A 17,668-nucleotide genomic window follows, 5' to 3' on the forward strand; every position below is an offset into this window, starting at 1 on the left:
TTCGAGACAGGGTTTCTCTGTGTAGCCCTGGCTGTCCTGGAACTCACTTTGTAGACCAGGCTGGCCTCGAACTCAGAAATCCGCCTGTCTCTGCCTCCCAAGTGCTGGGATTAAAGGCGTGCGCCACCACCGCCCTGCTGGAGCACCCTTTCTGAGGCAAGGGGGAGGGGGAAGGGGATGAGAAACTGTCAGGGAGAGCTGGGATGGGAGCAATGAATGGAATGTAAATAAAATTTAAAAGATGGCCTGCTGAAGAAGAGCTAGAAATGCCTGATATCCTTCATTTAGTGTTGATGAAGGGATTTGAAGGCTTGGGAAATTGCAACACTAGACTGGATAGGTTGTGTAAAACCCAATCCCCCACACCCTTCAAAGTGCCCCTCAAAAGGCAGTGCTGGTGACAACGTCCAAAACAGGACTTTGGCCAGGTGAAAGGACTGTTATTGGATAAACAGAGCAACTTCTCTTAAACTCTGAGGAAACTTCCTTAATCTGTTCTCAAAGGTCAACTACCTCAGGGAAGGGCATCTGGCTACCAGTCAGGCCATTCTGAGCAGCCTACATCATCAGCTCAAAGCCTCCCACTCTGCTGACCATCATATAAAAAAATCTGCTTTTCTGACATTTCTGCTCTTCTTTCTGCCCTCTCCTCCTCACCCAAGATAGCCTTGGCAGTTTGATCTCCCAAAGCCTTTCTTTCCACCCATGGAGGCATCCACTTCAGTGGGCTCTCTGCACCCCAATTTGAGGGGTGAGGAGACAGGCACACATCTGAAGGCCTTTGTCAACACTGATTTCTTTGTGGCAGAATGGAGATGCTACAGTTCAATTGGATGACGTTAATACAACAGGCTTATTGGGCCAGGAGTAACAGAGGCTACCTGGCAACATAGACTCACCAAAGGGAAAATGGCGTGCATCATAGCCTAACCTGTGACGGGCAGCACAGGGAAAGGGGACGTTTAGTGTGCGGTAATTCACAGGGACCTTAAGTTACCATGATAATTGATAATTGTTGGGGTAAGTTGCCTTTGTATTATTCAATTGTTGATTGCTGTACCAGCAGAGAGCTGAGTGCTGGCCAGATACTGATATTGTTATTCTAATGGCTCATCAGTTTGTAAACACAAAGCTACCTCACTGATGACTAGCTTAATAAAGAGCTAATGGACACAATGGCCAGCAGCTAGGCAGGACTTCCAAGCTGAGAGAAGGTCTCTGGGAAAAGAAGCAGAGGAAGGAAGAATTTGCCAGTGAGACACAGAGGTGCTCTGACTTACCAAGACTGAGAGAAGTAAAGAACCATATGGTGGGTAGTGAGCTAGGATAAGGTTAAATTAGAGGAGCCAGCTGAGAGCCTAAGCAATAATAAAAATTAATGAGTCTCTGTGTCATTATTTATGGTGCTGGTGGGTTCAGAAAGTCCCAAGGTAGATAATAAATCTATGTTTTTGTTTCATCTGTATAAGCAGGAAATTTTTCAAACAAAGAAAGCCTCCTCGCATGCCTTTAATCCCAGCACTCAGGAGGCAGAGGCAGAGGCAGGCGGATTTCTGAGTTTGAGGCCAGCCTGGTTTACAGAGTGAGTTCCAGGACAGCCAGGGCTACACAGCGAAACCCTGTCTCGAAAAACCAATAAATAAATAAATAAATAAATAAATAAATAAATAAATAAATAAAAATAAAAATAAAAAAGAAAGCCTCCATTGGATGGGAGACTAGGAAATCTCGGTCCAGGAACTAATCTCCAGACTTGAGTCAGTTTGCAGACCTAGAACCCTGTGAATGAAGAACTGCTAGATCCCCTGGGAGAATGACCTGAAGAAAATATCTAAAGGTTTTACTGTTAGTCTTTCTCCCACCTTCCTCAGAAGATCTATGGCTTTTTACAAAGCAAACTGTACACAGGGGTTAAAGGAAATAATCATAGACTTTTCCAGATGTATTCGATACCTGTTCTGACTGAAACTGATTCTGAAAGACCACAAGAAGCATTGTGAACATCTAGTTGACGTGGGTCTTTGGAGGTCAGGGACTGATGGAGTCACAGTAGGGCTTGTGGATCCCCAAACTCATCTGTAGTTATTTCTCAGTGTCAGAATGAGTAATTGGGATAGATACAATTAAAAGCTGGCAGGATCCCCATATTTTTCCAAGACCTGTGGAGTGAGAGCTATTTTGGTTGGAAAGGCCAAATGGAATGTATTGGAGTCTCCTCTACTAGGGATAATAGTGAACTAAAACCAATTCTGTATCCCTGAAGAAATGACAGAAACAAGTGCCACTGTAAGAACATGAATGGTGCAGGTTCCCAGTCTCCTTTCAATGCTCTGACCTGGCCTATGAAAAAGACAGCTGGATTACGGAGAGTGACTGTGACTCTGCTGCGGCTGTACCAGATGTGTCTTTACTTGACCAGACATCTCCTGCTACTTGGTATGCAACTACTGATCCAGCAAATGCCCTTTTCTCTGTACTGTCCATAAGGACTACCAGAGCAATTTGCTTTTAGTTGGCGAAGCCAACAATATACCTTCAGTTTTACCTTAAGGATATATTAACTCTCCAGCCCAGTTTCATAACTTAGTTTGAAGGGATATTGATTATCTGTCTCTTCTACAAATATCACATTGCCCACTATACTGATGGCATTATGCTGATTGTACCAAGTGAGCAGGAGGGAGAAAACACCTTGAACTTGTTGGTAACACAAATGCAGAGATAGTCTTCCCTAGATGAAGGATAAGTTATTACACTTGGCTCCTCCTACCACCATGAAAGAAGTACAATCCTCAGTGGGTGTGGTGTTCTGAATGAGAATGCCTCCCACCCCAGGGTCACATGTTTGAATACTTGGTCCCCGGTCAGTGGAACTATATGGGAAGAATTAGAAAGTGTGGACTTGTTGGAGGTGGTATGTCACTGGAGGCAGGTTCTGGGGTTTCAAAAGCCTACAAGATTCCCGGTTAACTCTCTCTATCTTTTGTTTGTGGATCAGGACATAAGAGCTCTCAACTTCTGCTCTACCACCATGCCTGCTTACCTGGGCTGTGCTCCTGCCATGATGGTCATGGAAACTGTAAGGCCCAGTAAACTGTTTCCTCTATAAGCTGCCTTGGTCATGGTGTCTCTTCACAGCAACAGAAAAGCAACAGTGGGCCTATTTGGACTCTGGAGGCAGTACATTCCTCACTTGGGTGTGTTACTCAGGCCCATATAACAAGTGATTCAGGAAGCTGCTACCTGAGTGGGGCCTGGGACAGGAGAAGGCTCTTCAGCAAGTCCAGGCTGCCATGCAGGCTGCTCTACTACTGGGACCATATGAGCCAGCAGACCTGATAGTACTTGAGGTGTCAGTGGCAGACAGAGATGCTCTGCCATTATACAAGAATCACAAAAGAGCCTCTTGGTATTTTGGAACAAAGCTCTACCATTATTCGTAGACAACTGTTCTCCCTTGGAGAGACTGCTATTGGCCTGCTATAGAACCTTAGTAGAAAATGAACATTTAACAATGGACCATGGCATTACCATGGAACTGAGCTGTCGACCATGAACTGGGCAGTGTCTGACCCGACGAGACATGAGTAGGATGTGCAGAGCGGCCATTCATCATTAAATGGAAGATATATATATATACACATACATATATATATATATATGATACACACACACACAAAGAACGTATTTATTTGTGTGGGTTGGAGAGATGGCTCAGCAGTTAAGAGTACTGACTGCTCTTCCAGAGGTACTGAGTTCAATTTCCAGCAACCACATGGTGGCTCACAACCATCTGTAATGGGATCCAATGCCCTTTTCTGATGTGCCTGAAGATGACAGTGTACTCATATAATATACATATAATAAATAAATAAATCTTTATTTAAAAATAATGTATTTGTGCAGTATATATCTATATTAAATGATATTTGTGTTCTTTATTTCTTCATCATGTAATGTAACATTTAGTATGAAGAGTTACCACATATTTTTTTTAAGATTTATTTATTTATTATATATAAGTACACTGTAGCTGTCTTCAGACACTCCAGAAGAGGGCGCCAGATCTCGTTGTGGATGGTTGTGGGCCACCATGTGGTTGCTGGGATTTGAACTCTGGACCTTCGGAAGAGCAGTCGGGTGCCCTTACCCACTGAGCCATCTCACCAGCCCCCACATTTGTTATAAGACAGTAAAAGACCAAGATTCCTCAAAGATATCACCTACTATAATATATGTAGTTTGAGTTGTACATAGGATAGTTACATCATGTTATGAAAAATTACAACCTAGTTATTGTTTTTCTGTGGAAAATAAGCATGACATAAGATGTAAGTATGTGCCAAGGTGAGAAGTGAGCTTGCAATGGGTGATCTTGGTTGTCAGCTTGCTACATCTGGAATTAACTAAACCCAAGCACCTGGCACACTTGCTGGGGGCTTTCTTGACTGGATCATTTGAGGTGGAAAGACTTACTCTAAACCTAGATCACTGGAGGGCAGGAGAGCCACTCTCCATCTGGATCACTGAGATCTGGGCAGACTTTCTGGTCCTAGCGCAAGTGAAAGGACATGGGAGAAGGACAGTCTTACTTTTTCCATGCTTACCCTCACGTTAGTTGGCAAGTTAATTTATCCTCCTGTTGAAGCATTGTTTTGCTAATCACTGAGACATCCAGCCTGGTGGACTGGATAACTGCTGGACTCTTGACACTCCTATTAGGACACAGACATTGTTGGACTAGCCAAAATGAAGAGAGTCTGTAAGCCATTCAAAAATTCCTTTATACAGCCAGGTGGTGGTGGCGCACACCTTTAATCCCAGCACTGGGGAGGCAGAGGCAGGCAGATTTCTGATTTCGAGGCCAGCCTGGTCTACAAAGTGAGTTCCAGGACAGCTAGGGCTATACAGAGAAATCCTGTCTCAAAAAACAAAACAAAACAAACAAACAAAAATCCCTTTATACATATTTCATTATTTGTTTGTTTGTATGCATATACATCATGTAACATAAACATATGTGTACATATATTCATATATTATGTTTGCTATGTAATACATATATTGTGAATGAATATATGTAAACATTCATTCTATCAGTTCTGTTCCTCTAGAGAACCCTGACTAACAATACAACAAGCAAGAAGGCCTCTTTTCGAAGTTCCCTGGAGAGGGTGCCATAAAATTTGTAGCCAGAACCTGCCTCAAGGCGAGGGTGGCCAAGTTATCTATAGGATTCATCCGGGATATTGACTAGATCAGCTGCTTCTGTGAAGTGAGGAGCAGAGAGGAAACAGAATTTCAGGTTAGATATCAACTGATGTGAAGAGCATCCAAATAATGCCTACAGAGCTTCCTACCAACATCAAGAGGCTGCATGACAGCCATAGCTTTGATGTGTTTTCTTTTCTTTTTCTGTTTTTAAAATTATTTTATGTATGAAAGCATATGGTTGCTGTCTTCAGACACACCAGAAGAGGGCGTCAGGTCCCATTACAGATGGTTGTGAACCACCATGTGGTTGCTGGGAACTGAACTCAAGACCTCTGGAAGAGAGCAGTTAGTGCTCTTAACTGCTGAGCCATCTCTTCAGGCCAAAAGCTTTTTTGTTTGTTTTTTCTTTTTTTAAAATCATTTACTTATTTTTTTTTTATATGCCTTGGTGGTTTTGCATAAATGTATGTCTGTGAGACTGTCAGATCTTGGAGGTACAGATAGTTGTGAGCTGTCATGTGGGTGCTGGGAATTCAATGTGGTTCCCCTGAAAGAGCAGTCAGTGCTGAGCTAAGCCATCTCTGCAGCCCCCTGATGTGTCTTCTATCAGGCTTGATACCAACTGATGCACCACTTGTATCATGATTCTTATTGAGACCAACAGTAGACCCTGTTTGAGTTAAGGATGATAACACTATGAAGCAAAGTTTCATTAATGAATGCATGGAATGCGTGACAAATAAGCCCGCCCTTATGAACACCATCACACTGTGTGTGTGCAGGGACATTTTCCTACAAACTGGCAATCAATTGGCTGTGCAAATCAGAAAGCTACATTCCTAGCTGCTCACAGCAACACTGTCAGCGGAGAGTTAAACTCGAAAGAAAGGACAACTGACCTGCACTACCAGCCTCCCTGTCTGGCTGCCAGGATTGGATCCATGAAAGCCAAAACCCACTTGGTTTAAGCTTAGCCACAGCCTAGACACAACCTGGAAAAACAGCACCTGGCAAATGTTCGAAGTACTGTGAAAGATGACCTTCATACTCCCAAGAGCCCCGGCTTCATAACTGGCCCTCAAATCTGGCAGATTATGAGAAACTACCTGTTAGGCTCTTGCTTTTTACAGACCCACAGCTGGGCCCACGGACCAGAGCATACAATAAAGCAGAACGCAGTCCTGTGCTCTAGGAGGACTACAACACACTACAATGGCTGGTACCAAACAGGACAAGGAAACACAGGTCCCACTGTCCCCAACAGATGGAGTTCAGAAGGCATGGCAGGAAGTGGCACCAACTGCATGCCCATCTTCATCCGCATCGAAGTCAAGGTGTTTGAAATCTTGTTTAAAGGTATGCTAGCACCTATTCTTTTCTGATGACTGGGTTTTCTACACACTCAAGGAATCTGTGCTTACTCTTCCCCCTCACTCTCTCACAGTGCTACACTTTTCTCTTGCTGTCTCATGATACACTTGTGTATCTAGATCACGGAGTCTCTTCTGGACATGAACTCCCTGAAGAAGTAACAGTCTCAGGGTTTAGGCTGAAGATCAAGCGAGACTACGCGTCAGAATCTACAGTGTGGGGTGTTGGATCATCCCTCTCATCTCTGCTGCTTCCTTTCTGAGCACACCTGCCACACACATCCAGTGACTACTTCCTGAATGAGAAGAGGCACAGAGAACAAATGGTGGCGGTGTGCGTCTATTAGCCAGTCACCAGGCATTCACTGCACCATTCCAGACAGAAGGCTGTTAAGATGGAGAAATGAAGCGCTGATCACAGTCCCTTCGTTTCTACCTTTGTTGGTAAGGTAGAGCACGCAGAGGTCCAGAGACTCGGTGGGTACACACCTGAGATTGAGGCAACTCCCCACTTCCTGCCTAGAACACGCGCCATGCTCCTTACATAAAAGAAGTATGTCCTGTGGTGACATAGGCCCCAAACAGAGTTCTCCATGCTAACGAGGTACCTAGAGGCCCAGAGGGCTTTGCCCATAAGCTTCCCTTCCCAGACATTCCTCTCTGTAAAAGGTATTTGATCTCAGGCCCACCCTGAGAAGTGGGTATGATACAGTATGCATCCATTTCCCACCATGAACAGCCAATAAACTGTTTAGAACCACAGACTGTCTCTTTCATCAAGATCCGCTGTGGGGAGCATAGAGAAGGCGTTTGCCTATGGAATCACAGCTTAATTCTCCTGTAGAAGGCCTCTCTGTGCTCCCAGCCACAACTGCCACCAAGCCTGCCTCTGCCAAGCTAAGGACAATCACCGCTGGGACAAGCCAGACCTCCCCTTGCCCCCAGCCCCAGGCTAGATGCTGTTCCTAGCCCAATACCCCCATCCCCCAACCCCATTCTTGGCTCTTCCTTGACTCCCAGAGGTGCCTAAATGTCCCAGAGTCTGAGAACCCCATGATCCCAGCTTCGTCACAGGCCCGGGGAGCCCTGAACCAGCTCTGACTTTCCCACATCTCAGACTGCATTTTCCACCCCTGAAGTGGTGTCTTGGAGCTTCCCTACAGTCCGGCACTGGCCTGGTGGTGGCCCAAGAGACTGTGGCCAGGAGCAGGGTGGACGAGGACCAACACGCCTCTACTGACTCTTCAACAACTGAGCTTATTGTTCCTGAAATGTTTGCTAAGCCAAGCCTAAGAAAGGACCAGAAAATACCAAGGGCATCACAAACGTCTTACCTGTCCTAAAATGGCTGAAATGAGAGAGGTTTTTCCACTTCCCACACTGCCGCAGATTCCAACCAGTTTGCCCTAGACAAAGCACAGAGAGAGGAACGACATCAAGAGACTACCAGCCACTCATCCTAAGAACCTGCAGTTGGTCCATCAGTACAGAGACACGGAAGCCCTCTGGAAAGACTGTCACACACAATCACTTTTAGGAAGTCTTAGCCTCTTACCAACTCTGCAAGTAGTATAAGATTTTATTTTTTAATTGTGTTTTTGCAAGGCAGAACTCTTTAAAATTACTTAATTGTAATTTTTATTTTCTTTTAGTAGGAACTACATGTAATATTATATACATTAAAATATAATTTTTATTTATTGCTTTATTTATTATTATTTTGTTTGGTTGGTTTTTCTTTTTTCTTTTTTTTTTCTTTTTTGTTTTTTGTTTTTTTCAAGACAGGGTTTCTCCATATATCCCTGGCTGTCCTGGAACTCACTTTGTAGACCAGGCTGGACTCGAACTCAGAAATCCGCCTTCCTCTACCTCCCAAGTGCTGGAATTAAAGGCATGCGCCACCACCGCCCGGCTTGTTTGGTTTTTCAAAACAGGATTTCTCTGTGTAGCCTCGGCTGTCCTAGAACTCACCATGTAGAACAGGCTGGCCTCTAACTCAGAGATCCACCTGCCTAATATAAGTGTGGGTGTTTTTCCTTCATGTATGCCTGCATATCACTTGTGTGCCTGGTGCCTGCAAAGGCCAGGAGAAGGTGTCAGAACCGCTGGAACTGGAGCTGGCTGTGAGCCGCCTGTGGGTGCTATGCTCTGAATCCAGGTCCTCTGGAAGAGCAGCCAGTGCCTTTACTACTGAGCCATTGTTCTAGCCAACAGTTAACTTTAAGGAGAGCCACTTGTTTGGCAGTTCTGTGTGATGGTAATCAAGTCCCCAAGAGAAGGAGGGAGGCTAGAGCAGTGGTGCAGAAGAGATCCCAGACTGCAGGCAGGCAGTTTGCACCAGAGTTTCAGCTCTATCACATCTGCTAATCATGTATCCCCGATATCCCAAGCCAACCCTGTGTCTATGTCTGTTTCCCTCACTGGGCTCTGGCTCAGGAGGAAGGGTGAGTTCCTCACGGAATCAAGTATCACATTACCAAATGGAAGAGTAAGTTTCAGTTGAGTATGCAAAGCCAACATCTAAAGAGCTGCTTAGTGATACGGTGGGACCACCTCAGTAATCAGTAATCGTCAGCAAGTAAGCTTGCTGCTGCGATTAAGAGTGGCCTATGAGTAATAAACTACATGACAGTTTCCGGTGACCACCCCTGACCGGCTGCTAAGAGCAAGAATCTGGATGCTGTCTCCTGGGTCTACCTCTGGATCTGCCCACAGTGCCCCAGGCAGCGGTCAGCACGGCCACTTGCTGCAGTAGTGCCTCCTCCTAGCTCTGCAGCATTTCTACCCAGCCCTGTCTCCATCACTCTCCCGTCTTCCTCCTGCACTGCAGCAGGAAGAGCAGCCCCTTAGACCTCTCCTTCTTTGCTTCCTTGTTTCTCCACACACTCTTCTGAGCCTAGCAGGCCATTATGTATTCACAGGCACTTCTGCAAATCTGCCATCGGCCATCATCTCCCACATTCATCCTGGTCCAGGAACCGGCACACTCCAGATGGAGAGCCTCTGCTCTCTGCTTCTGCTCTTTAGCTATGACCCTCTCCCCTAGACAGTCTCATGACTCACTCTCTCAGTTCTCCGTTCAAACACTACCCTCTCTCTCCCCTTTCTCCTCCCCTCTCTCCCTGGTATTTACTGGGTTTACCTGCCATGCCCACCCCCACCACCTTCTTAGTTAGGGTATCACTATGTATCCAGGTTAGCTTCAAATTCATAGTGATCTACCTCAGCATGTCCCAAACTACGGACATGTACTGCCAAGCCTGACTAAAACATCCTTTGAATGGGGTCTTCTCCTTAGAAAATGTGTTAAAAATGCAAGCACAACAGCTGCTATCTCAGCTCTGTTACCATCCTTTACATTGTCCCTTATCACAACCTGACACAATATGTGACACTTGCTTTGTGTCTGTCCACTAGGGAGGTAAAGTCCAGAAAGAGGCTTTGACTGTGTAGATTCTGCTGTTGTTTGTTCTCAGTCCTTCAACAGGACTTGGTGTAAAGCTGGTACTTAAAAAAAAAAAAAAAAAAAAGGTTACTGAAGGAATGTGTGAATGGGGCTACTTCTCAGTCATGGTTTGAATCTTAAATCTAAAACCTAAAATCTGTGTTTTAAGCGACTCTCTGAGAGCCCATGTCTATACTAGCTGAGCTGTGATATTCTATACCCAAATCACCCTTCATTTATATTTTTAGAAATTATTACAATATAGTTGTTAAGAGCAGCCCTGGGGAGGCTGGAGAGACGGCTTAGTGGCTTAAGAGCACTTGATGCTTTTTCAAAGGACCCGACATCAGTCAGGCAGCTCAGAACCACTTGTAACTCCAGCTCCAGAGAATCTGACACTGTCTTCTGCCCTCCACTGGCTCCTGCACTCACGTGCACACACCTACAAACAGATATGTCAAATACATTTAAAAGGAAAAAGAAAAAGCAGCACTGAGAATACCTTTTATATGCTAAGTTCTCTATGCTGCACAACGTGATGTTGACCTGGAGCCCACACAGTTACAGCAGTAGATTTAATTACAACAGCCATCACAGCCAGAAGCCAACACAGAGCAGGGTCTTGGAAGGTCCACCTGAGTGCTTCACCTCCTTATCAGTAAAGCAAGCATCTCATAAGTTATTAGTTCTGTTGCTCCCTTTGGAATCAGAGCCCAATCTGCTCTTGATTCAAATCTGCTAACAGTCAGAATTCTCTGCTTAAAGGGCAGGTCCTGCCAGGGTCAAGCTGGAGTGACACAGGAGTCAGTGCTGAAGTAGGCAGAGAGGGTACGAGTAGGTAGCTTACCTCTTCAATTTCTAAGTCAATGTTGTACAGTGTCCTCTGCAGGCGCAGGCTCCCTGTGTGGATCTGCTTGCCTTCTTCCTCTTCCGGGCTGGGCCGCTCGTCACTGTCCAGGAGGAGGTGTCCTTTCTGTTCTGCCAGCACCGCCTGGTGCTCAGTGTGTTGCAGCTGCCTCGACTTCTCTTTCTTGCCCCTGGTAGCCCTCTTGTCTTTTTTCATTTTGGGGGTCAGCTTGGGCGAGTTCTGTATACTGGAGTGGGAGGAGTCCCATGCCAAGGTGGCATTTTTCATCTCTATCTTGATGTGAGGACTGGCCGGTTTGTTCTTTATCATGTGAACCTCTTCCATTAGAAACAAACTCTGATAGGAGTTGTGAGAGAGGTGCAAAGATGAGACACTGGATCAAGACCAGGGAGACAAGCTTATGGCGTACACTCACGTAGCAAAACACATCAGGCTATACAGTGGAAGGAAGCTGAAGAGCAAAAGGTAGCTCATTAGTGTAGCCTCACCTCAGGACTGGCAAGGGGTCTCAGGGCCTCGCTCGTCCACTGACCAACCCTCTATGCTAGCTTACACACTAAGGCACCCTGCTTTTCCTGCCAGTCTAATATGGACAGAAGGACATTTAAGAACTCATAGGGATATGGTGCCCCACGTACAGTAATTCATAGGTTCCAGAGTAATGGGTAGAAATCCCAGGAGGGATACTGACCCTTTACCCAGACATCACGATGCCAGCGGCCTTCCAGGCCACTTCTGTAGAGCTAACGCCTGCACACTGCCCTCACCCATGGCCTGGCACCTCTTCACTGCTGGATTTGGAAAACATCTGAGCTAAGGGCCTGTGTGGACAAGAGGTACCTCCCCAAGAATCGCTCCAGGGGAAAAGAGTTCGTTTTCTCTCCACTCATTTACAGAGTCCTACTGAGTTGTTTCAAAGAGCAGGAAAATGTAACGTCAAATGGGGAAGAGTCTCCAAAGTTACTTCTAAAATTCTGATTTTCTAGTTATACTTGAACCCCTCATAAGCCAGGAAATTTTAACAGAGCACTATTGCAGGGTGATTTTCAAAATGCTTTTTAAAAATTAATTTAGAACATTAGAAAATCTTTAGAGAAAAGATGGCTTGCAGGATGAGGACTCTACTCAATTACTAACTACCCCAAATGGCTTAAAGTTCCCAAGTACTAATGAATAGAACAGGTGATCTCCCCTTTCTCCCGGATCCCAGCGTGCTGTTAAGAAGATTAAGAACTCGTCTTACTGAACTGAACAAGGACAACAACAGACATGCTAGCATGGATCAGGCTGGGGGAGCCCGCGAGGCCTTCACAACCCTACAGCAACTAAGGAATGCTAAGAGCAAGAGAAATCGTCTTCCCCAGGAAAGAGCCCTCCCCTCCTCCATTGGTTATCTAATGTCAAATGATCAGCTCTGAAACATACACATGAGTAACATTATACAGACTGAGCAGGTTGTATTTATGTATTTAGGAACATATATATGCATACACATACATACAGATATACACATATGTATAGAACAACAATTAGTGAGAAAAAGAGGCCGTAAGTTTGAAAGAGAGCAAGGTAGGGTATGTGTGAGAATTTAGAGAAAGGGAAGGGATGGAGGGAATTATGTAATTATAATCTCAAAAATAAAAGAAAAATTAAAGTAAATAAATCAATCCTAAAAGATAAAAAGAAAGGATCTCATGTAGCCCTGGGCACCCAAGAATGACCGTGAGCCCTGACCCTCCTGTCGCCACCTACAAGAGCTGGGATCACAGTTGCTATTCCTGTAAACCCCAGGGGTTATAAGGCTTAGGTAAAGCTCCTGTCTATGAGCAGCTATGGGATTTGTATATCCAGAGCCTTCTGAGAGACTAGGCTGTAATATCGTCAACGATTCTGATCCTTTCCTTTCCTAAAGATCTGTAAAAGGATGGAGACTGTGTAGGCCCCTATAGACTATTCAGAGGAACAGTGGTGCCTATTGGAGAACACAGCCTCCCTGCTCTTACTTTCTGCTTCCACAGCCCTGACACGCTTTGACAGACAACACCTGAATGTGCACCGACTGAGATGTGCACCAGCCAGGACGCACAAACCTCACCTTCCTCTAGGATGCTGCCCACTGACAGTGCTTCCTAGCCCCTCGGTGAGGTGTATAGCAGTAACCTCAGCACCAACGAGGCCAAGGCAGGATAACTGTGTGTTAGCAGCCAGTCTGTCTCAAAAACAAACACCTCTAACAATCCAAAGAGGAAAAACAGCTCGCTTTCACTCATTAGAAGAGGGAGTGCTCAGAGGGCTGCCAGATATAACACAACACAGTTACACTAGGATTCCAATTAGAAATTTTTAAAATCTTTTTTCCAGTATAAATATGCCTGTACTACCAGCTAACACTGTACTCACGTAAAAGGAGACAATTCAAAAGCAAGGTCACAAAACTACCTTTCCTCCCTGAGTTCTTTATCTAAAACTCAACAAAATCCACCCACTACCAAGGACGCAGAAACAAAGCGGGAGCGCTTTGGTCAGAACTTTCACTTTCTTTCATGGGTTCGGTGGCTTCTGAGAGACAAAGCTCTGACTGTCTCTCAGACATCAGTCTCGTGTGACCCTGGCTCTGGAGGAGGAAAGCACGAGACAGGGGGACGTTCTGGAAGACGACTTCTCTTGGCCCAATGTAAGTCACCTGACTAACTGTAAAAGGCAAAGGCTGAGGTAAATCCCAGCAACTCCTCTCTCCTCTCAGGGCAGCCCACTGTGGCCCCTGAGCCTCTAAGGTAGCGAGAGTCATCCTGCTAGCCCTAGGCCACCAGAACCGTTCCCTTGTTCACCTCGCTGGCCAAGGAAGGCCAGGAGGAGTGAGGTCTTGATGAACTCCAGCACACACAGTGCCTCTCCTTTGTAGGAACTAAGCATTAACCACTTCCAAGTAAGTCTCTACTCCCCTCCACCCGGGTGCCCACGTCACTCCCTCTTGTGTCACACGGTTGTGTTATTCTGAAGGTACAAAGAACACAAAAAGGTCTGATCAACTAACCACGCAAGGAAGGGGCCGATACTTACTTAACTGTACTTCTCAACATGATCTAGTTTTATGACTATTTCCATGTCACTGCATTCCCTGCCTCATGTAGTGGCAATCACTGGGTAGGAAAAAGAAATATCAAAAGGACTCAGCATAGCAACCAATCAAAGTGGCAGCAGGCACGAGAGGGGGTGGGGAGAACCCGGCAGACACCTGGCCGTGCTGGTCTAACGTAAGCCCTTTAAAAGCTCAGGAAATGACAATGCACATCCATGCTGGGCCTGGCAGAAGTACTCGGTGTGGAAAGGGAGCACAACCCAGAGCCAATCGGGAGGGAGAAAGATGCACATTATTTTAAAAGGCATTACTCTCATCCCTTAATTCAGTTGTCTCCTCCATCTCCTAAAGGCAAACCAAAGGCAAGTGCAGCTGGCCTGTGTGGACTCTCGGAAAACAGGCAGCAAGCAAGCTGTACCACGGATAGCTCCTGATACAGGCAAGGGACCACTTACCTTGAATCTGTCAACAGCCACGGATGCTTCAGAGAGGGACTTCACTGAGAATGGTGTCACTTTTAAAGCAAAAGTCATGGAATTGAAGACAGTCACCACTGTGAAGGCCTTAAAATACAAAAAAGAGGTGAGAGCAAGCCTCAAGAGGCCACAGAGCAGACAAGGCGGCACCACTCTCCTCTCGGGTGGAAGGAAGGCTGTAACTATCAAACGTTAGTTAGTGCACGCAGTCATACTAGAGTAATCTGTCTTGTGGGCGAGTACATTTGTGTGCATGGCAGTGCATGTGTGGAGGTCTGAGGACAACTTAAGGGAGCTGGCTCTCTCCTTCCCTGTGTGTGTTCCAATAACTGCACTCAGGGCATTAGGCATGGTGGCAAGTGCCTCTGTCCACCTCGTCAGCCTCAATCACAGTTTAAAGTTTTGTTTTTAAATTACGAGAGAGAGAGAGAGTGTGTGTGTGTTTGACAGTATGTGCACATGAACGTGGTATCCTCAGAGCCCAGCCCAGAGGTGTCAGATCTCCTGGAACTGGGGTTACCCAGGAGTTCCAAGCAGCCCACTATGGGTGCTGGAAATTGAACTACATAGTCCTCTGCAAAATACTCTTAGCCTCTGGGCTTCAGCTCACATTTGTATTTTTTTTTTGTTTGTTTTGTTTTGTTTTTTTGAGACAGGGTTTCTCTGTGCAGTGCTGGCTGTCCTGGAACTCACTCTGTAGTCCAGGCTGGCCTCGAACTCAGAAATCCACCTGTCTCTGCCTCCCAAGTGCTGGGATTAAAGGCATGCGCCACCACTGCCCGGCTACATTTGTATTTTAAAGGCAGGGTTTGTATTAAATGAGACTTTCACCTAAAATTCTTCATAAACATGAAACACAGGTTCATCTGTATTTACAAAATTAAACCCAAACCCAGGCTGACTGAAAATAAGCCACATTATTCCTGTATAAGGGATAATGCCGTATTCTTCCACTTCTCAACTTAGTGATATGAATGAAGGAAACACCTAATTCTTGGTAGCAGTCCCAAGTGAAGTAACGAGAGGAGCACACGAGCTCTGCAGAGAACGTGTCTGACTGTCCTCACCTGTGCCGCAGTCAGATGGAAGCCCAGGGTCATGTGAACGGAGAACGTCACCACACTGGCAATCACTACCACAATAGGAGCCACTCCAACAGTGATGCTCTGAAAGTACCCGGCTTTCTCCAAGATCCGACGTTCCTCCTCTCGGATTTCTAATGGAAAGCAGCCCATCCTCAAAGCAAGTCCAAACACACTTTGGGATACTGTTACTCCACCACCAAACAAGAGCCAGGTTCCAACTACAAATTTATCTTTCGTATTTTGGGTTTTGTTTGATTGTTTAAGACAGGTTCTTGCTATGTAGCCTAGGCTTATCCTGCAATGTAGACTTTCCTTCTTCAGCTTCCCAAGAGCCATGATGTTAGGATACAAGCAGGTTTTTAAATGATCCTTCAGTACCAATGATGAAAAAGAAAGCTGTTTAATGGACTATCAACTCTGGTTTTGTCAGTTCTGTAGGCTGGACCTAAGGCGTCACTCACATGTGCTGGGTAAGCACTGCCCAGCCCCCACCCTAGGACTATCGATTCCATCACTACAATTCAGGTGTGAATGGAACAAGTCACAAGAAGAAATCTGAAAGAAAGCAGCTACAACACACGTACTCTGGTTCCCTGCCATCTGTCTCCTGGGTTTCAATAAAAAGATCACTTTATTTGCATCTATACCTGGCAGCTAGCTAGCTTGCTTGCTTGCTTGCTTGCTTTCTTTCTTTCTTAAAGATTTATTTATTTATTCATTTATTTTATGTAAGTACACTGTAGCTGTCTTCAGATGCACCAGAAGAGGGCATCAGATCTTGGTACAGATGGTTGTGAGCCACCATGTGGTTGCTGGGATTTGAACTCAGGACCTTCGGAAGAGCAGTCAGTGTTCTTAACCACTGAGCCATCTCTCCAGCCCCCACCTGGCAGCTTTCTTTGCGTATCTGGTTAGTGTTTATTATTTACTCTGGGGAGGTCCAACCACCTTATAAGAGCAGAGTCCAGATAAGCTCCGGAAAGTTTAATCAGAGAAAGCAAACCAGCTGCCCTGATACTAACAAACAACTTTTTATTCTATTTACAATTGTATTAATGTTTACAACATTTATAACAGCCCATATATACTTTTTACTGAAATTAAGGTTATCCATTTTTTGTAGCTTCTCTTTTTTTTTTTTTTTTTTTTTTTTTTTTTTTTTTTTTTTTTTTTTTTTTTTTTTTTTTTTTGGTTTTCCGAGACAGGGTTTCTCTGTGTAGCCCTGGCTGTCCTGGAACTCACTTTGTAGACCAGGCTGGCCTCGAACTCAGAAATCCGCCTGCCTCTGCCTCCCGAGTGCTGGGATTAAAGGTGTGCGCCACCATGCCCGGCCCGTAGCTTCTCTTCTTAAATGCCACTGTTTTTAAGGCCTAGCCTTCCTATTCTTGTGTAGAAGTGTTTAAATGCCAGTGTCATGTTAGTTACCCTGACAGGCTTGTGCTGTATAATTCCTATTCTTATGCCTGCTCTGAACTTAAAATGTGAATGGAGCCAGCTGAGATCATTGTAATTAAATCAATCATTTAAAAAGATGAGAAAAGGAGCCCCTAGCAAGTAACAGAGGTAGGTGTTTAGTCGAGGCAGGTCATCCTTCAGGGTCACACAACCACCTCTGGTACCGATACAATCACAGAATAGATGGGCTCTTGGCAATCATCTGAGCGCCTTCTGCAACACCTTCTTAGCTGGGCCAAAAACCATGCACTGGCTAAGAGGAGGATTTGCACATATTCCAATAGCTAGATTTGTCCATACTGTTCTAGCTAGAATAATATCTGGGGCAAAATCCGTTTCCCGAGCTCAAATCCCTGAGCTCTCTTTTAAATATAAACGATTCTATGTGAAGATATTAGACATCAGAAGTCTAGTTTCTAATGTGCTTAGGAAGCAAAGTACATGACTGAACAGACCCAAAGAATCCAAAATCCCTTCACCACGTACACAAGGAAAATCTTTAAACTCACTTTGAACACTCTGAGAAAACGCTTTGACCCAGGCATACATTTTAATGAATTTAATGTAGGTAAGAACTTCATTCATCTTCTGGACACGGTCATCTGTGGCAGCTACACACTTTCTCCTGAAATATGCAGTTAGCCGTGACACGAACATCTGGAAGGGAAAGCAGCGC

The 17,668-nt window shown here is 45.2% G+C and overlaps 1 protein-coding gene across 2 annotated transcripts in view; it reads right to left on the reverse strand.

Moving 5' to 3' along the window:
- Nucleotides 1–17,668, reverse strand: part of Abcc5 (ATP binding cassette subfamily C member 5) — a 96,187-nt gene that overhangs the window by 50,876 nt on the left and 27,643 nt on the right. For both annotated transcript variants that reach the window (XM_021184648.2, XM_021184649.2), the window contains exons 8-12: nt 17,502–17,649; nt 15,520–15,668; nt 14,432–14,539; nt 10,877–11,233; nt 7,919–7,990 (exon numbers count right to left, since the gene is read on the reverse strand). In XM_021184648.2, the coding sequence (XP_021040307.1) occupies nt 7,919–7,990; nt 10,877–11,233; nt 14,432–14,539; nt 15,520–15,668; nt 17,502–17,649 (834 nt within the window). The remainder of the gene's footprint in view (nt 1–7,918; nt 7,991–10,876; nt 11,234–14,431; nt 14,540–15,519; nt 15,669–17,501; nt 17,650–17,668) is intronic.

The sequence above is a fragment of the Mus caroli genome, chromosome 16 (assembly GCF_900094665.2).
Source record: "Mus caroli chromosome 16, CAROLI_EIJ_v1.1, whole genome shotgun sequence".
Taxonomy (NCBI): domain Eukaryota; kingdom Metazoa; phylum Chordata; class Mammalia; order Rodentia; family Muridae; genus Mus; species Mus caroli.